Here is a 20751-nt window from a genome sequence, read left to right on the forward strand (position 1 = left end):
ATGCAAGCCATCAGAGCCCAATGTCTTTTCCACTTCGAACGATTATTTCAGTACAGCTTCTTTGACTATATGTATCCTATCTAATTATATCACCTCTTTCTCTTATAGCTTTCCATTCCCACTACCACACTTTTCTGTATGTGAAAACTGAGGCAAAGTTCTCATCTGATATGTCTGCCATTCCTTCATCCTCCATAAGACTTTTTAAAAATCTCCAATGGGCCTGACCTTTTCTTTAACTATTCTTTTGTTTTTTATGTTTTGAACATCTTACAATTTCATTTTATGTTATTGTCAGTCTATCTTCATACCCCCTTTTAGCATTTCTAATATTTTTTGTTTCCTCTCTATATTTATTCCACATGATTTTCTTTGCATTATTAGTCTTAGATTTGTCACATGTCTCTTTTTTAAGTCATTTTAATTATCCAAGAAACTTCAGCTTTTGCTGAACCCTCTTGAGTTGTGGGAATATTTCTAGTTTGGACATTAAACAGTTCCTGTTTGGAATTTTACCATTGTTTTTCCATTATCTTATCTGCCAGTTTGCTTCCAATTTATCTGGGCTCATTCCTTTTTTATCTCTCTGAAATTGTCTTTTTTTCCAATTAAGTCCTTTTATCTATGACTGTTCCCTCTCCTTTTTAATTTTACATCAAACGTACTAATGCTATCGTATTTGAAACAATCAGGGCAACACAGACATTACATGTGTGACACTTTTAATTGTGCGATATATTGAGATCATTTTGTTCCTGGGAATGTATGTTTATTGCAAAGTGAAAATTGTGCTCATTTATGAACCACAGGTGTTGTATATCTTTTCATGTGTAGATATAATAATATTTTGCCACCGACAGTGATATTATGTGTAAAATTATTGTAAATTGCTGGAACGATCGGAAACTATTCCTAATCCGGTTTTCAGTGAATCTCCATTGAACTTCATCAAGTTGTTCCTATCACAACCAAACCCAGTCCTTTCCTCACCTGGGGTTCACACAAGTGCAGTTGCAGCAGGGTCACTGGACAGTGAGGAGGGTAATTAACCCACATCACAAAATCTTACCCATTCTTTTGATGTGCGCTGTTTACTATTTACATAATTCTTTCATGCTTCAGAATTCCATTTAATTTCTAAATAGATATTTGTTTGTTGCTTCAGGCTCTACAATTTGAGTTTAATATGCCACCAATTTTGAAGAGTATTGCAGTGTGAACATATGGTTAATCCAGTAAATGGAACATGGCAAATGGTGCCATTGCAAATCCTTTTGGACACATAACTCACTTACAGGAACTGCTGTGAGGAAAATAGTCCTATAAAAGTCAAAATTGTAACAATGCCCATAATTGAGTAATAAGACGATTCAGGTATGTAGAAATTTGATACGTTAGTTGCAAACAAACTTCTGAAGTTAATTGATTTGTCAGAAGCAACTTTCTGAGCAGAACAACTAAATGATTCTTGGAAAAGCTCCACCCAAGGTTAAGCTAATAAGACAAATTTCAGAAAACTAAATGGCCAGTGAAAAATATCCTGGGCTAGAGCAAGGAAACATCAGCCATAGATCCAGCTCCTCTTTATTCTCCAGTACTCCTGTTGGCAAGTGTGCACACGTTGAGGTTCAATTTTCACCTGACATTAACGGGCTCAAATTGGGTCCTATAGCTGCACCACTGGACGTCATCCTGATTCAGGCGGTGGGCCCCTGTTAACATACAAATTGTGGTCCTAGGACCTAAATCGCCACTTTAGATAGGAATTGCCGTGCACACTCCAATTAGCTCCACGGGTGATGGAGCCAAAGAGACCCAGCCAAGGTGTGTTTGGACTGATTTTTGTGGGGCTGGGGGCAGCAGGAGAGAGTTCTCCTCTGAGCCCCACAGAATGTGGACTGCTGCTGTACCAGGATCCTCACAGCACACAATTGTGACCCCCACCCCGCACTTAACCTGCTGGTGGCCGGGGCAGCCTATATTGGGAGGCCTCCATCCGGCACCGGGATGTTTGTTTGCCTCACGCCCCCCAGCCCCCGCGCCCATGCCGCCCCCGCCCACGCCTCCCCACCGCCCCCGCGCTTTAGGACTTTAGGAGAAGGCAGGATCCAACTTAGCTATGATTCCCTTTGAATATCCTTCTGACACTATCGCGACTAAGACTTGTGAAATGGTTTTGGCAAGGGCTGCTGATACCTTTGTAACTGTATGAGATGTCAGAACCTTTAGAAAATGAGGAGGGAAAATTGAAAAAGAAAGTCCATCAGCATGTGACCAGATCTATGTAGATTTTCCAGAAATGTTTATGAATTATTTTACAAAATTTTTAATGATTAAATTGCATTGTTTAATAAAAATCAAAATAATTCACAAGTTATGTGTCTGTAACAAATTCTCCTTCAGTATACAATTGTATTCCAAACATTCTTGTAGTCTTAACAAATAACACAAAATCATTATGTGCACAGAATGTTGACAGTCGTGAAAATTCACAATTGTTTATCACTTTCAGTGGCTATAACCCAAGGAAGTGGGATTAGTTACAACCTTGCAGAAATTCAAAGCCAACCATTCTACCATGACATAAACTCTGGGCTACAGAGGTCAATGTCCTCTCCACCGGGCAGGTAACAGCTTTCATTTTAATTAATTGATCATTTAAACCATCAATGTCTGAAGTAGTGCATTGAAATAAAGCTAATATCTTGTATGTTGATCTCTTTCTTGCCATCTAACTATAGTTCATTAAAGCATAATGTAGGGTGGAATAGTTTGGTCATACTATCTATATAATAGTACTGGTTAAAACATAAATATATCTTATCTGAGAAGAAATATCAACAACAACTTTTATTTATATAATGCCTTTAACATAATAAAGCTTTCAAAGGCGCTTCACAGGAGTGTTATAAAACAAAATTTGACATCGCGACACATAGGAGATATTAGGGCAGCTGACCAAAAGCTTGGTCAAAGAGGTAGTTTTTAAGGAGCGTCTTAAAAGAGGAGAGAGAGATAGAGAAGTGGAAAGGGTTAGGGAGGGCGTTCCAGAACTTGGGGCCTTGGTAGTTGAAGGCACGGCTACCAATGATGCAGCAATTAAAATCGGGGATGCTCAAGAGGCCAGAATTAGAGTAGCGCAGATATCTCAGAGGGTTGTGGGGCTGAAGGAGATTGCAGAGATAGGGAGGGCTGAGGCCAGGCCATGGAAGGATTTGAAAACAAGAATGAGAATGTTGAAATCGAAGTGTTGCTTAATCGGCAGCCAATGTAGGTCAGTGAGCACAGGGGTGATGGGCGAGTAGGACTTGGTGTGAGTTAGGACATGGGCAACCGAGTTTTGGATGACCTCATATTCCCTTCATCACTTAATTCTCAGCCCAGAGTCCAGTGAGGACCCAACAGTTTGGATCTCCCTTTGCAGTCCCTTCGGAATCTGTACCTGATGTCAGCGGAATGACTTCAAGATACAACAGATGTGGGGGCCGAAATTCAGGGTCTCTGAAAGACCTGTTACTGCCCACTTGCGGCGGCCATGCGGCAGAATCCTGTGGCCGCTGCTTTGGGGCCAACTGGCCGCCCCGGCCCAAATTTAGGTTGGGGATTTTTCAGCCTGGACCCCATACCGCCCGATGCTGATGATCGCCGTAAGCGAGTCATCAGTTAGTGCAACGCTGCTTTTAATAAAGGAAAAAAAAGTACCGAGCTAAATTCAGCACAATCTGTCGATCCCCCGCCGCACAGTGCCCCCAACAGGTTTTTCTGTCGGTGCATCTTCTCCGCACTGAGTGTGGCCCGGCAGCACGCTGGCCCTTCAAGGGGAGAGCCCACTGCCTTGGCCGGCATCTATTAATTTTTACCGGTCGACTTCCCGATCGGCCAGCAAGACAGTGCCCCTGGGTTCGGCCGGGCCACCAATGGACAGCCTGGCACCCCTGGCCCGGCTGAAACCCTCCCTGATGGCCCAGTGGCCAAAGATAAAAAATGACTGAATCTCTCCCCTTTAACGGAGGGGAGAGAACGTGGTGACGCACACGTGCTGTGACATCACCACTACTCCACCGCTGGTTGACAATGGCAGAGTCTCGGTCCCTCCCCAAACTCCGCTACTTCCCGTCTAAGTCTCGCTATGATCGATGTCCGTTGGGACTTCGAAAATCAATCATCGGCCCGCCACGGACCTCCCAGCGGGAAGTACCACGAAAAAAAATCATAGGTGCACCAGCTTTCTGGCGCAGATGAATTTCGGCCCCGTGAAACGATGTATCTCCCCTCGACTGAAAAACAATAACATTTTAAATCTCTTTCCTGTTGGGCTGTTTTCTTTTTCATTACTTGATTGTATTGTATACTAGAGGGAGTGTTTTGCACCAAATATATTCCTCCTCCACATCCATTCTTTTGGTTTAAAACAAAGTAGATTTTCCTGATTTTTCTGTTGTTGCAGGTTTTAAGGCAAGTTAAAACAGGCAAAAGTAATTTGCATTGCAGTGGTTAGTACCTTTGAAAGTGCTGTTTGCAGCATAAAATGGTACATTTTTCCTTCCCAGAAGATCTTTTTGACAGGTTTAGTTCTACACAATTCTAATGTCAGTCCTTAACAAAAAGATTCATACGTCTTGTACCAATAAAACCTACACAAACGGTGATGCAGGAACACAAACATTTTCAGAGATGTTGCCAGGTTATACTGTGAAATCAGAGTGCTATGTAAGCCCGATCTATGTTGTAAAAGTGCTGTAAAATTAGGATTGCACAGATTCAGGAATCCTAATTCAAGATGCAAAGATGTAAAAAAATTGCAAGTTGAGTTTTTTTTTAAATGCCATCTCGAAATAAAATATATATCACAAATTTAACTTTTTAAGCCAAGACTAAATGTGTTATGTGTAGGACATGTAATTGTTTACAAATGTTTTATTTAATACTGTGAAAAGTTCGATGTACTGGGATGCAGCTAAACCCTATTGAAAATACAAACCAGCTGTGAATGAGCTGAAACTGGGAGGGAGGTGACATTGATTATTTAAACTGCATAAATACAAATGAGTACAAAGGTCAATCTAAAGACTCCATTTTATCTTGTTACATTGTGTGTTTCTCTGTAATCAAGAGAGTCCTCAATGGATGATATGACCATCTATTGCCGATTGTTTTTTTTTGTAAGTTAGTGTCAGGTGTACAGGGGAAATGTATTGTCACAATCCTAATTCTTATACAGGAGAGATGTCTGCACACTCAGTCCCCCACGTCACTTTTTCAGACCGCCTCTAACCAGCTAACCAACATGGTAACAGTGACTGAGGCACACTAGTAAATGTACAGATGTCTTCCTTTATAATGCTTGGGATTATATGACAACTCAGTAGAATTCTCTTTCCCTTTAGGGCACTATACAATAATGACTATTTTGTTGGAAAATCTGGCTTTGATCAAGTATGAATTTTGGAAAATGCACTAAAATAATTCTTTGAAGACTGATTCGTTTAAATCCAATACTTAATCTGAATTTATGTATTTATTTGCTAGCAAACGGCCTAAGACCATCTCTATTGATGACAGCATAGACACCAGTCCAACAGGAGAATTTTATCCTTCTCCCAGCTCACCTACCAGTGTCAGCCGCACATGGCATGAACGAGATCAAGGTTAGTTCTTGGAGTTGAACTTGATGAAATGTAAAATGTAATACTAATTACCGGGACATTTCCACAAATACATGGACATAGCCTGAAATTAAATATCATTTATTTTCTAGAGTTCCCATGCCAAGTGAGATAAATAGCTTGTATTACAAATCAAATGGATGATTTATTATAGTCTGCAGACAGGGTCACAATTAGATTATAGTGTTTTAAGGAGTTGCTGATATAATTTCCCACTATGACAGCATCTGCTGTCGCAAAAAGGAATAGCCAGAGTATAACAGAAGTGACAGTATCAGAAAAGGAGTTTCACAGGTACCTCTGCATTCAAAATGTATTTTTCTCTCCCTTGTAAAGGTGGAATCAGTGTGTGCTGTTGTCAAGACTTTTGAGAGTAATTACGAAAATATTTTCCTTCTGATGAAATAGAATTTTATTATGATAATATGAAAGGACTGCAATACTTCGGAAATCCTCAGTCTCATCACAAACATTTCAGGATAAGTTACTGCATTTCAACAACAACAACAAAACATGCATTTATATAGCTCCTGCAAAATAGTAAAATGTCCTAAGACACTTCACAGGAATGTTATCAAACAAAATTTGACACCAAGCCACATAAGGAGATATTAAGAGAGGACTTGGTCAAAGAGGTAGGTTTTATGGAGCATCTTAGAGGAGGAGATAGAGTAAGAGAAGCAGAGAGGTTTTGGGAGGGAATTCCAGAGCTTAGAACCTAGACAGCTGAAGGCACGCCCACCAATGGTGGAGAGTTAAAGATCAGAGATGCACAATAGGCCAGAATTGGAGGAGTGCAGAGATCTCGGAGGGATGTAGGACTGGAAGAGGTTGCAGAGATAAGAAGGGGTAAGGCCATGGAGGAATTGAAAGCAGGGTTAAGAATTTTGAAATGAAGCATTGCAGGACCGGATGCCAATGTAGGTCAGCGAGCACAGGAGTAATAGGTGAATGGGACTTGCTGCGAGTTAGGATACGGGCACCTAAGCTTTGGGTGAGCTCAGTTTACAGAGGTTACATGTGGGAGACCAGCCTGGAAAGCATTGGCATAGTCGAGTCCAGAGGTAAAAGGCATGGGTGAAGGTTTCAGCAGCAGATGAGCTGAGGCAGGGTCAGAGATGGGCAATGTCACTGGGGTTGAAGGAGGTGGTCTTAGTGAATGAGCGACTATGTGGTCAGAAGGTCTTCTCAGGGTCAAATAGGACGCCAAACTTGTGAACAGTCTGGTTCAGCCTCAGACAGATGCTAGGAAACGGATTTTGTGTTGGGGACTGACGACAATGGTTTTGGTCTTCTCAATATTTGATTGAAGCAAATTTCTGCCCTTCCAATACTGAATGTCGGATAAACAGCATGTCAAATCAGGCAGTGGAGGAGTCACGCGAAATGGTGGTGAGGTAGAGCTGGGTGTCATCAGCATACATGTGGAAACTGATGCTGTGTTTTTGGATGATGTCACCGAGGGGCAACATGTAGATGAGAAATGGAAGGGGGCCAAGCATAGATCCTTGGGGGGCACCAGAGGTAACGGTGCGGGAGTGGGAAGAGAAGCCATTGCAAGTGATTCTCTGCCTACGACTGGACAGATAGGAATGGATAGGAATTCAGCAAAAAAATTGATAAAGAAAGAGAAAATAGAATATGAGAGTAAACTAACGAGAGACATAAAAACAGACTGTTAAAGCTTCTATAGATACGTAAAAAGGAAAAGATTAGCAAAAGTAAATGTGGATTCCTTCTAGGCTCAGACAGGAGAAATTATAATGAGGAATAAGGAAATGGCAGAGAAATTAAACAAATACTTTGTATCTGTCTTCTGGAAGAAGACGCAAACAACTTGCGGAAATAACGGACAACTGAAATAAATTATTATTAGTTAAAAAAATGGTACTGGAGAAATTAATGGGACTAAAAGCTGATAAATCTCCTGAACCTCATGGCCTACATCCTCGGGTTTTGAAAGAGGTGGTTGTCATCTTCCAAAATTCTAGAACGGTCTCCGCGTATTGGTAGGTAGCAAATGTAACCCCACTATTTAAGAAAGGAGGGAGAGAGAAAACAGGGAACTACAGATCAGTTAGCCTGACATCAGTAGTAGGGAAAATATTAGAATCTATTATTAAGGACGAGGTAACAGGCACTTAGAGATTGGGCAAAGTCAACACTGATTTATGAAAGGGAAATCATATTTGACAAATCTGTTAGAGTTTTTTGAGGTTGTAACTAGCAGAATAGATTACGGGGAACCAGTGGATGTGGTGTATTTGGATTTTCAGAAGGCATTCGATAAGGTGCCACACAAGAAGTTATTAAACAAAATTAGGGCTTATAGGATTGAGGTTAATATGCTGGCATAGATTGAGGATTGGTTAACAGACAAAAAACAGAAAGTAGGAATAAACGGGTCATTTTCCGGTTGCCAGGCTGTAATTAGTGGGGTGCCGCAAGGATCGTTGCTTGGGTTCCAGCTATTCACAAATGATTTGGATGGGGGGACCAAATGTAATATATCCAAGTTTGCTGATTATGCAAAGCTAGGTGGGAATGTAAGTTGTGAAGAGGATGCAAAGAGACTTCAAGGGGATATAGACAGTCTAAGTGAGTGGGCAAGAACATGACAAATGGCATATAGGGCCCAAGTATCCACAAGAAAAAAAACGGGCGCCCCTCTGAGCTGGGCGCCCGTTTTTCGTGCCTAAAACGGCGCCTAAAAAAATCCTCGGTATTCTCCACCTACTTACAGGTCCTGTGGCCCTCGGCGCAGCCAGCACGAGCTGTGGGGGGGCGGAGCCAGGTCCCGGCGCTGAAAACAGTGCCGGGACCTCTGCACATGCGCGCTACAGTCGGCACGCAAGTGCAGTAGCTCCAGGCGCCGAACTGTGTGGGAGGGGCCCGAAGCACGCAGCCCCTAACCCTGGCTGAATGGCCTCACTGGGGCTGCGTGAATGAGGCTCCTCCCACGGCCAGCTCCTGCTCCCCGCCCGACCAGACCCGACACTCGCTCCCCCCGCCCCCGACCCGACACCCGCTCCCCCCCCCCCCCCCCCCCCCACCCCCGGCCCACCCTCCCGACCAGACACCCGCTCCCCTTCACTGGCTCCATTCTACTTTAGTTTGGAGTACATTTTCACTGTGGAAACTTTCAAATCAGGCGTCAGTGGCCGGACACGCCCCCTTTTGAAGAAAAAATTCTGTTCTAAACTAGAACTGTTCTACCTGACTAGAACTGCAGAAAAAAAAGTGGAGAATTGCGATTTCTAAAATAGTCCGTTCTCCACCAGTTGCTCCTAAAAATCAGGCGCAAATCATGTGGAAACTTGGGCCCATAATGTGGAGAAAGGTGAAGTTATCTATTTTGGTAAGAAAAATAGAAAAGCAGAGTATTTTTAAAATGGTGAGAGATTGGGAAATGTTGGTGTTCAGAGAGACCTGGGGGTCCTTGTACGTGAATCACTGAAAGTTAACATGCAGGTACAACAAGCAATTAAGAAAGCAGATGGTATGTTGGACTTTATTAAAAGAGGATTTGAGTACAAGAGTGAAGACGTTTTACTGCAATTATATAGGGCCCTGTTGAGAACACATCTGGAGTATTGTGTACAGTTTTGGTCTCCTTACCTAAGGAAGGATGTACTTGTCATAGAGGGAGTGCAGCAAAGGTTCACCAGACTGATTCCTGGGATGGGAGGATTGTCCTATGAGGAGAGATTGAGTGGACCAAGCCTATATTCTCTAGAGTTTAGAAGAATGAGAGGTGATCTCATTGAAACATGCAAAATTCTTAAAGGGCTTGATAGGGTAGATGCAGGGAGGATGTTTCCCCTGGCTGGGGAGTCTAGAACCAGGGGTCACAGTCTCAGAATAAGGGGTCGGCTATTTAAGACTGAGATGAGGAGAAATTTCTTCATTCAGAGGGTGGTGAATCTTTGGAATTCTCGACTCCAGAGGACTGTGGAAGCTCAGTCGTTTAGTATATTCAAGGCACAGATCAATAGCTTTTGGAATATTAAGGGAATCAAGGGATGTGGGGATAGTGCAGGAAAGTGGAGTTGAGGTAGAAGCTCAGTTATGATCTCATTGAATTGCGGACCATAAGAACTTATGTCTTATGTTCTTATGGAACCAGGCGAGTGCAGTCCCACCCAGCTGGACGATGGTGGAGAGGCGATGGAGGAGGATGGTATGGTCAACCGTGTGAAAGGCTGCAGACATGTTGAGAAGGTCAAGGAGGAGTAGTTTACCACATTCACAGTCACATAGCATGTGATTTGTGACTTTGATAAGGACCATTTCAATTCTGTGCCAGGAGCCATACTTTACTCCCAAAGCTCTGTAATGCACCAGGCTTTGCTGGAAATTTAATATAAGTACCTTCAGATATTAAATACTAGACAGCAATGTTAATACAATTATAAGATGCTGTTTATATTGCATTACAATATTGCATTACAATACTATCCACATACTGGGTACAACAAGAAAATGAGTTCAGTAGCCTATCCATTGCCTATGCATTATTGAGGAACTGGTTAGTAAGAACAATTAGATAACGGGAACCTTTTGTTCACATTAGAGATTTTCCTTCTTAGACATTTCTATGATACAAACACACTTTGTTGCACTTCAAGAAAACTGGGCTAAGGTAGTGTAATTTGTTAATGCTGTGTTTGCAGTATGTATATATTTTACAGAGCCTGTTACAGGATAAATTTCATAATGCATACTTTTGTGCTACTTTTTTTCCCAGAATCCCTTTTGATTTTCCTCAATGCTGTTTTAAATATATGTTAATATTTTGTCATATTTGGCTACAACTATTTTGTTGTAAACATGAATCAAATGCTCCCTGATTAAAGGGGAGGTCACACTCCAAAAACTTTTCAAGTGCCCCCTTGTTTTTTTTAAGGGCACCAGAAATACAAATTATACAAGTGACCCTGGCTAAAGGAGAGGGGGGTGGGGGGGTAACAAAAAACGACAACTTAAACAAATGAAACTTTAAACAATTATAATCAAATTAAAATTTGGTTGCCGGGGGTGATGATGCACTCCGGTCTCTCTGGTGCCCACCTCTCGCGGAAGGCCGCGAGCGTACCGGTGGACACCATGTGCTCCATCTCCAAGGACACCCTGGCTCAGATGCAACCGCAAAAGAGAGGCAGGCAGTCAGGCTGAACGACCCCCTCGACCGCCCGCTGCCTGGACCGGCTGATGGCGCCCTTGGCCGTGCCCAGGAGCAGTCCTACGAGGAGGTCTTCCGACCTGTCCACTCCCCTCCGCACAGGGTGCCCAAAGATCAGGAGTGTGAGACTGAAGTACAACCAGAATTTGAGGAGCAGCCCCTACAAATATTGAAACAGGGGTTGCAACCTCGTACATTCCATAAAAACATGGAACACGGACTCTTCCAGACCGCAGAAATTGCAGGCAGCCTGAGAACCCGTGAACCGACTTAAAAACTTATTGCACGGGACAGCTCCGTGCACCACCCTCCAGGCCAAGTCCCCAATAAATAGTGGGAGGACTCCCGGGTAGAGTGCACTCCATCGGGGACCCCCGCCTCCTCCGGACGGCAAGATGGTGCGCCATGGTGTGTCCGGACGGCAGACGAGGATGGCAAGGTGGAGAGTGTGCAAGAGCAGCCCGTACAGGGAACCCCTCCGCGCTGAACTGAAAGGCACGAAGGGGATTTCCCCGAGGAGGCTCAAGTTGTGAGGCGCCGGTTCCCGAGGGAGGTTTCGAGGCTTGGCGCTAGCGAGGAATTCCGTCCGGACGGGAGTCAGTTCGAACGGGATCTCCCCACGTGCTTGAGCCTCTTCGACACAACAAATGGAGTCAGGGCCCAGCGCTGTTTTTAGCAGCTCGATGGCATTGGCCGGATGTCGGCCCAAGATAGGTGCTGTGCCAGTACATCTGGCACCATCCAGCCCGCTCCTCCGCCATCGAGCAGGTCCCTGACCCTGGTCACCTCGCCAGGTGACACCTAAAACCGCGGTCGTGGAGGTACGGATTCCTGAGCAGTGGCTCCTGCAGACAGGTGAGAGCTGCGCTTGGCGGCGACTCTGTTCCAGACCCTGATGAGTTCCTGGTAAAAGACAGGCAGCTCCCGCATGGCAGACATGACGCCCCCCAGGCTCACAAACAGGAGCTACATGTCATAATTGAGGCAGTATTGCTGGCTAAAGAAATATGTCACCAGCGCACACCATCTAGGAGGGGGCTCGACGTAGAGGTACCTCTGCAGGGTCTAAAGACAGAAAGTCGCGAGCTGGGTGCTGACGCACATCAACACCTGACCGCCTTCCCGAAGCAGGAGACTCAGAACTGCAGCAGAGACCCAGTGCTTCCTGTTGTTCCAGAAGAAGTCCACCAGCTTCTTCTGTATCTTGGCGACAAAATCAGGGGGAGGGGTCAAAGTGACCAGCCGGTACCACAGCATAGCGGCCACCAGCTGGTTTATGACTAGCGCTTGACCCCTGTAGGACAGCACTCGGAGCAGTCCTGTCCAGCGCCCTAGGCGAGCGGCGACCTTGGCCTCCAGCTCTTGCCAGTTCGCTGGCCAGGCTTCTTCGTCGGGGCTAAGGTAGACTCCCAGATAGAGGAGATGGGTCGTGCTCCAGGCAAAAGGCCTGAACTCCTCCAGCAGGGAGTCCACCCGCCACTGACCCACCAGGAGTCCGGAACATTTCTCCCAGTTCAACCTGGCGGATATGTGGCCGAGTAAATCTCCTGGCACTCACGCATCCTCCGCAGGTCACCGGGATCCATGACCATGAGGAGCACGTCATCGGCGTAAGCCGAGAGGACGACTTCCACGCCCGGCCCTTGCAGAGCCAGTCCCGTCAACCTCGTCCGCAGGAGGCGCAGGAAACGCTCCACGCAGATGGCATATAACTGGCCGGACATGGGGCATCCCTGGTGCATCTCTCTCCCAAAGCGACGGGGCACCGTCAAAGCCCCATTAACCTCAATCAGACACTATGCGGCGGCGTACAAAAGTCAGACCCAGGCGACGAAATGCGTCCCAAACCTGAAAGCGCGCAGAGTTCCGAACAGATACTCACATTTGGCTACAACTATTTTGTTGCAAACAAAACAAACATTAAATCAAGTGCCCCCTGATTATAGGTCGGGGACACTCCAAACAGTTTTCAAGTGCCCTATTTTTTTGGGGGCACCAAAACCACAGATTATACAAGTGCCCCCTGGCTAAAAGGGGAGGGGAACACTATAATTGGCACCATAAAAAATTAAACTTTAAAACATATAAAATCAAATTAAAATTTGGTTGCCATGGGTGATGATGCACTCCAGCACCCACCTGTCACGGAAGGCCGCGAGCGTACCGGTGGACACCGTGTGGTCCATCTCCAGGGACACCCTGGCTCGGATGTAAAGGCGGAAGAGAGGCAGGCAGTTGGGCTGAACGACCCCCTCGACCGCCCGCTGCCTGGACCGGCTGATGGCACCCTTGGCCGTGCCCAGGAGCAGTCCTACGAGGAGGCATTCCGACCTGTCCGCTCCTCTCTGCACAGAGTGCTCAAAGATCAGGAGTGTGGGACTGAAGTGCAACCAGAATTTGAGGAGCAGCCCCTTCAAATATTGGAATATGGGCTGCAACCTCGCACACTCCATAAAAACGTGGAACACGGACTCCTCCAGACCGCAGAAATTGCAGGCGGCCTGGGAGCCCGTGAACCGACTTAAAAACTTATTGCACCACCCTCCAGGCCAAGTCCCCAATAAATAGAGGGAGGACTCCCGCGTAGAGTGCACTCAATTGGGACCCCCGCCTCCTCCGGACGGCAAGATGGTGCGCCATGGCGTGTCCGGATGGCAGACAAGGATGGCAAGGTGGAGAGTGTGCAGGAGCAGCCCATACAAGAAACCCCTCTGCGCAGAACTGAAAGGCACGGAGGGGATTTCCCCGAGGCGGCTCAAGTGAGGTGCCGGCTCCCGAGGGAGGTGTCAGGGCTTGGCGCCGATGAGGAATTTCATCCGGAGGGGGTCAATTCGACGGGATCTCCGCATGTGCTTGAGCCTCCTCGGCACACCTAATGGAGTCAGGGCCCAGCATTTTTAGCGACTCGATGGCATTGGCCACGTGCCGGAGTCGGCCCAGTTTAGGCGCCGTGCCAGCACGTCTGGCGCCATCCAGCCCGCTCCTCTGCCATCGAGCAGGTCCCTGACCCTGGTTACCTCGCCAACCACAGCCCTCTCGTCCACTTGCCACCTAAAACCGCAGTCGTGGAGATACGGATTCCTGAGCAGCGGCTCCTGCAGGACAGCCGCCACTCCAGACGGTGGAGAGCTGCGCTTGGTGGCGACTCTGTTCCAGACCCTGATGAGTTCCTGGTAAAAGACAGGCAGGCCACGCATGGCGGTCCTGACGCCCCCCCAAGCTCACAAACAGGAGCTGCGTGTCATAATTGAGGCTGTACTGCTGGCGGAAGAAATACGTCGCTAGCACACACCACCTAGGAGGGAGCTCGATGTAGAGGTATCTCTGCAGGGTCTGAAGACGGAAAGTCGCTAGCTGGGTGCTGATGCACACCAACGACTGACCGCCCTCCCTAAGCAGGAGACTCAAAGCCGCACCAGTGCTTCCTGTTGTTTCAGAAGAAGTCCACCAGCTTCTTCCATATCTTGGCGACAAACGCAGGGGGAAGGGTCAAAGTGACCAGCCGGTACCACAGCATAGCGGCCACCAGCTGGTTTATGACTAGCGCTCGACCCCTGTAGGACAGCACTCAGAGCAGTCCTGTCCAGCGCCCTAGGCGAGCGGCGACCTTGGCCTCCAGCTCTTGCCAGTTCGCTGGCCAGGCTTCTTCGTCGGGGCTAAGGTAGACTCCCAGATAGAGGAGATGGGTCGTGCTCCAGGCAAAAGGCCTGAACTCCTCCAGCAGGGAGTCCACCCGCCACTGGGGCATCCCTGGCGCACCCCTCTCCCAAAGCGAAGGGGCGCTGTCAAAGACCCGTTAACCTTAATCAGACACTCCGTAGCAACGTACAAAAGTCGGATCCGGGTGACGAAATGCGTCCCGAACCCGAAAGCACGCAGAGTTCTGAACAGATACCCACATTTGGTTACAAAGACTCTGCAGGTGTTCAGGTGAATGTTCTTGCTTGCCTGGGCTAACATAAATCTATTTAACAGGTAGTATGTCATTTAATTGACATTACGCTCAGTGCTTAAAGATGACATCCAGGTGTCGAAACAAAGGTAGTGCAATCATTTGATTGTTTTTTCTCTTGTTTCTGTTTTTAAGGCTTGCATCCTATTAACATGATTTAAGGGGTTGAGTTCTTCCCGGCTGTTTCTAACTGGGAGACTAATCCAAGCATGTTTCAAAGTACAATGCACTTACTCACAATAGGATTCCTGTCTGAACTGCACTGCACACTGAGATAGGTACAGCTCCTATGTAGTCAGAGTTTAATTAAAGAGAGAGAAAGTTTAAATCTAGCAAATTTAAGGTACATTTTCCCAGTAACTCCAATGAAAACCAGTCAGCCAGTTCGTATTAAATATAATGGAAACTCTTTGAGGTAATAAAGGCCACTGGAACATGCAGTTATCGGGTATGTCTTGCTACTGGCCCTTCAAGCTCTGTATTTCGGCAGTGGTCTGTAATAATAGTTACCGAGTGGTCTATTATAAATGTATTAAAATTGACCAATTATATTTTATAACCATCAGTAGAAATGTTTTCAGCTGTTATAGAATAGAAATGTTTTTTTTTGGCAATTGGCATGGGTGTTCAGAGCTGAGAGGGTTAAGTGAGATTGAGTGCAATGTGAAGTTTACTTCCTAAGTGATGACTTCTTCCTAGATTTTGATTTCTTTGACCTCACTGGGTTTATTTCACTAAAAGCAGGCAACTAATTAAACCAATCGCCAAGATGGAAAGGGCAAAAATTGAAGGAGTCTTTAAAATGTGTTATGGAGTATGATAAATTGAATCTTGGTACAACAAAGTATACCAGTTTCACTTTAGATTTTTTTCCCCCTATGAAGCTTATTTGTTTTGCTCAGAATGACTTCAGTCCCATTGTATTGACTGGGAGAGAAACGTGATCTGGTTTTTAGATGCACTAGTGCTGTTGTAGAAATGTCCCCGTTGGTTTTGGAGCAACTCCTCTATGAGTAATTAGTCAAGATGCAATCTACTTCTCAGAAAGTTAAAGAGGCATTGACATCTTATATGGAGATGAGTGATTGGTATTGGTATATTGTAGCTAAGGCTGCTACAGATAGCAATGGCTGTATCCAGCCAGATTGGGGGACAGCGAGTCTGAAGTGACCTTTTTCACAGCGTTATTTTTGAAGTGCTTAGCAACCTAATCCGCAAATGAAAGCTTCTGTCTGAAGATCCCACTGTGTCCTAACATAAAAATACTCACACACACAGTGGGCGGGCTCTCGAGCTGCAGGTTGCATTATGCTCAAGAAGCAATCTGTTTAAATTTCTGGCTGTAAACAAACCATCTTGATGAAAATGCCCCTTTAAATAATACATTGCCTCAACTCAATGACAAATTTGGAGTCTACTTGCAAACTGAGAGTGGAACACATGAGGCAATACTACCACCTACAATTTATTAATATTTGTGATTTTTGAAAATATTTTAAATGATATTAACAGTGACCAATGCCAAAATTTGATGAACAATATAATGAAATTCCGATTGAGGTCTTCCTGTGGGCAAACGAGTGAAATAGGGAAAAAAGATGCGCACTTACCTGTTGCTGCTGCGCCCGTTCGATCTTCCGAGCCTGAGGCTCTCGTGACTTCACATCGCAGCGCATGCACGTGGGAACGTGCGCAGGCCGGGAGCTGGAGACAGCAGCCAATCAGGTGTAGTATAGATTCTCATTCCTAGTAATAGGAGTTCCGTAAGTCCAGAACTCCTATTATTATGAAAGAGAACCCACCCCCCTCCCCAAACACCCAAAACACAATAGAAAATAAACTACATATTTAACATTCATTTAAATTAAAGTTCTTATTAAAAAAATATTTTCCCGACTTTTTGAAAAGTTTTTTTAATTAAGATTAAAATAAAGTTACCGTAGTGGGGAGGATTTTTTAAAAATAAAATGTGTTTTTATAACTTTATCTTAAAATGTTTCTGTGAATTTTTAAACACTTGCGCCTGTAAAAGTAGGCGATATGCCTTCTTTTTCAGGCACAAGATTTTAAAGGACATTTGCAGGGCAAGATATTCCAAAATATCAGAAATCTTGCCCTGCAAGTGTCCTCACTCCCAATATGCACGAGATCTGTCAAGCCAGAAACTTGACAGATCAGAAAAGCCGGTTTTCAGCGCATGCGCATTGCGCGCTGAAACCCGGCTTTTCCGATGCCTTCCCGAGTCTGTAGAAACTTCGTACAGACCCGGGACATCGGAATTTCAGGGCCATTTGGACTCAAGTTTCGGCTCAAGTTGCTCGTATTTTTTTGGAGCAACTAGTTTAGAATGGAGTATCTTAGAAATTGCAATTCTCAGCATTTAGTTTGCTCCAGTTCTACTGAGTTGGAATAGTTTAGTTTTAGAACAGTTTTTTTTTCAAAAGGCGGTGTTACCAGCCACTTACGGCTGTTTTGCAAGTTTAGGCAGCGAAAACTTACTCCAAACTAACTTAGAATGGAGTAAGTGTAGATTTTTGTACACTCAGAAAAACCTTGCCTACACTGTCTCTGTCAGTGTCGCTCTCTCTGCCTGTCTCTGTCAATGTCTCTCTGTGTTTCTGACAGTGAGGGGTGGGGGGAGAGGGGGTGGGGAAAGAGGGGGGGAGGAGGGAGGGGGTGGAGGGAGAAGTGAGAGGGAGGAGGAGGAGGAGCGAGGAGGTGGATGGGGGAGGGAGGTGGATGGGGAGGGAGGAGGATGGGGGGAGGAGGAGGGAGGGGGAGGAGGGGCTAAACACTGGGGGGGGTGAACGGAGGCTGAACACGGTGGGGGGAGGGGGGTGAACGGAGGCTGAACGCGGCGGGAGTGGTGGTGGGTGAACATCCTGAGTATAACACACTTAATTTATTTACGATTAGATATTCTATCAATTCTTCAAAACTCAATAACGTTTTTGAAATGTTGAGGTCAAGCATTCATAGATCAGGCAAACAGTATACATGCAATAGTACTTAAATATACACGTAACACATAGTACTTCAACCACACTTACGATGTTGAGGGACTCAAAACGCTTTACAGTTCTGAGCTCAGTATTTCAGGCCGATCAAACCCTAACCATTCCACATCTTATTACAAACTGCCAATTTTTATACATTTCACTCCTGTGAATTCGCACATTTCTGCATAAACGATTATACCAAAAGTTAAAAGAGAACTCCATACGAGAAGAACCTATGCCTTTACAATAACTTCATTTAGCCTGCAGAGATTCAGGGGCGATGAGCTACTGCACATGCGCGCACACTCTAGCGCACATGTGCAGAGGTCCCGGCACTGATTTCAGCCCCCCACCCCTTGTGCTGCACTACGCCAAGCACGAAGACGTCCTGAGAGAGGAACTCGGAGAATCACAAGGTACTTTTTCAGCGCCCTTTTTGTTCCAGAAAGTCGGCACATCTTATGGAGGTGTGCCGTTTTTCCAGGGGGCAGAAGCTTGGGCCCATTATTTCTATTTAAAAAAAAACATTACTTTTAAACAAAGGAGCTTTGACAACCCAAATAACAGCACTTGTAAGTTGTACAGCCAGATTTTAAATATCTTTGTGACATAAAGCAGAATTGCTGGAGCTGAATAAAAATTACTGGCGGATAAACTAATATACTCTACCCGTTATAAACCTTGCACAAAGGATGTTTGTCAGACAGCCACCATTCCTTGTGCCAAAGTAGTTAGCTGCACTTCAGCATTATGATAAATTGATAACTGTAATAAGCACAGCCAGAACATACAAAAATTAAATGCATTTGTAAATAGTAACGTGCAAGTAAAAAGGATAACAGTGATTAAAAGGACCTGTGGCTTAAGAGGAACATTCGGAGAAGAGAGTAATAAAATATACAGGAAATAGATATTAAATGGCGAGTAGGAATATATGGGAGCAATTATAAGACAGTAATCTAATCAAGCAGGTTAGAAGTGTCTGAAGAACACTGAGATTCGATTACAGCCTTGAAATCACTTTAAGTTATCTGTTATTTTCATAAGAGGGTTTTGTTAGCTTTTGCATCGTCAGCAGTTGTCAGTGCAGCTGCCAACTCTCAGTGTCATTTGGCACTTTTATATTAGTTCTTGACTCCAGGATAGCGGTGCTGAAGTGGAGGCCCATGGCTTTGGTGTACCAGCCTATCACCAGTCACTGTTGTGGGCCAGTGGGAAAGAGGTGCTGGCTTTCCATGGCTCCAACTGACACTCTCTCAGCCCATCAAAGGCAGGGTCCTGGGTGTCACTGGAAATAAAGTTTACACTCTTTCTGTCATAGCGGCGTTAATGGTTGGGTCAATCACTGCTGGCTGCCAAAGACACATTATCATTAAGATGACCAAGCCTCTTGATCCCTTCAAGCTAAAGAATTCATAATTGTGTTGCCATTCTTGAGAGGGATTTATGCATGTGAGAAGAGGGAGATAAGAGAGAATTTTCCATTTTAAAGGTCCCTCATGAGAAGACAGTGGGAGTTCTCCTTTTTGAAGCACCGAACCTCAGTACCACCTCAATTCTAATTGGTTTAAAAAAAACTGCACCCAAATTCTCCTGCTAAAGAAGCACCATTGCCCTTTAATGGTCACCGGGAGCATGGCCTGCCAGATTTCAATTTATCGGTTATGCCCATCAGCTCAATTGACCTCAAATTTTGTCCCGAACCTAATCCAAATTGAAACCGCCACTACAGAAGTGGTGATAGGAACTGTGCAGTGGTATCCCTGAGTGGGGTACTGCATTGATGATGCCATTTTATCTGGTGAAGCTGAAGGTTGGTGTAACTTTGCCTGCATATCAGTTTTAGCTGTTTCATGCTCTGGAAGTTTTGTCAACATTTTTAGTGCTATATCTAATCTAATCAGCTCTTCAGAAAGTACAGTTTTGGACTGGGCATATGGATTTCCCAATTGGAATCCCTTTATTATTGGCCCAGAATTTCAGCAGGGGCTGTGGGAAACCCGTTCACCCTGGTTTCCTGACTGCTTTCCCCGCGCTCGCTACCTGCCTCCATATAAAAATTACGGCCACTGAATTCAAAAGCAGTGAAGTCATGTTAAACTTGTATAGGACCGTGGTCAGGCCACACTTGGAGTACTGAGCGCGGTCTCCATACTATAAACAGGACATCGATGCACTGGAGAAAGTGAAAAAGACTTGCAGTGCTGGTACCAGAACTGATAGATTACAACTATCGGGAAAGATTGAACAGGGTTGGGGCATTTTCCTTTTGAAAAGAGAAGACTTAGAGGAGATTTGATAGAGGTCTTTAAAATTATGAATGGGTTCGACAGGGTAGATGTGGAGAGAATGTCCCCATTTGTGGGAGAATACAAAACTAGGGGCCACAAATACAAGATAGTTGCTGATAAATCCAAGAGGGAAATCGGAAGAGCTTTCTTTACCACAAAGTTGAACTCGCTACCACAGGAAGTGGTTGAGGCAAATAACTTAGATACTTTCAAAAGGAAACTAGGTGAGTACATGAGAGAAAAGGGAATAGAAAGATATGCTAATAGGCTGAGATGAGGCAGATAGAATGGGAGGAGACTCGTGAGGCGTATGGACACCAGCACAGACTCAATGGGCCGAATGGCCTGTTCCTCTGCTGTATATTTTGTGTACTTTGTTGTAAAACATATGGAATCATTTCCTACATAGAGGTGGAGGCAAAAAACAAATAGACTTTTACATCCATAATTTTTCTTGTGATCTCCCATTGCTTATTGATAAAAGTTAAAAAAAATAAATCAAGCCCAGTGGTGTTCTCTTCACCCCGTGTGTACAGATAAAGTATTTTGTTCCTCTCACAGTTAAGCTAATAAATAAATCTATGTCTGTAATGTGCTGCAGCTCCATAAATATACAATGCCTTGAATATTGCCAAATATTTTTCCTGTATAAATTATTTCA

At 44.9% G+C, this 20751-nt stretch overlaps 1 protein-coding gene across 4 annotated transcripts in view; it reads left to right on the top strand.

Annotated features, from left to right (window-relative positions):
* The window catches only part of LOC139269995 (nuclear factor 1 B-type-like), a 368148-nt gene that overhangs the window by 262485 nt on the left and 84912 nt on the right, over window positions 1-20751 (top strand). For all 4 annotated transcript variants that reach the window (XM_070888406.1, XM_070888407.1, XM_070888408.1 and 1 more), the window contains 2 exons: window positions 2513-2627; window positions 5530-5648. In XM_070888406.1, the coding sequence (XP_070744507.1) occupies window positions 2513-2627; window positions 5530-5648 (234 nt within the window). The remainder of the gene's footprint in view (window positions 1-2512; window positions 2628-5529; window positions 5649-20751) is intronic.

Source organism: Pristiophorus japonicus, chromosome 1 (genome assembly GCF_044704955.1).
Source record: "Pristiophorus japonicus isolate sPriJap1 chromosome 1, sPriJap1.hap1, whole genome shotgun sequence".
Lineage (NCBI taxonomy): Eukaryota > Metazoa > Chordata > Chondrichthyes > Pristiophoridae > Pristiophorus > Pristiophorus japonicus.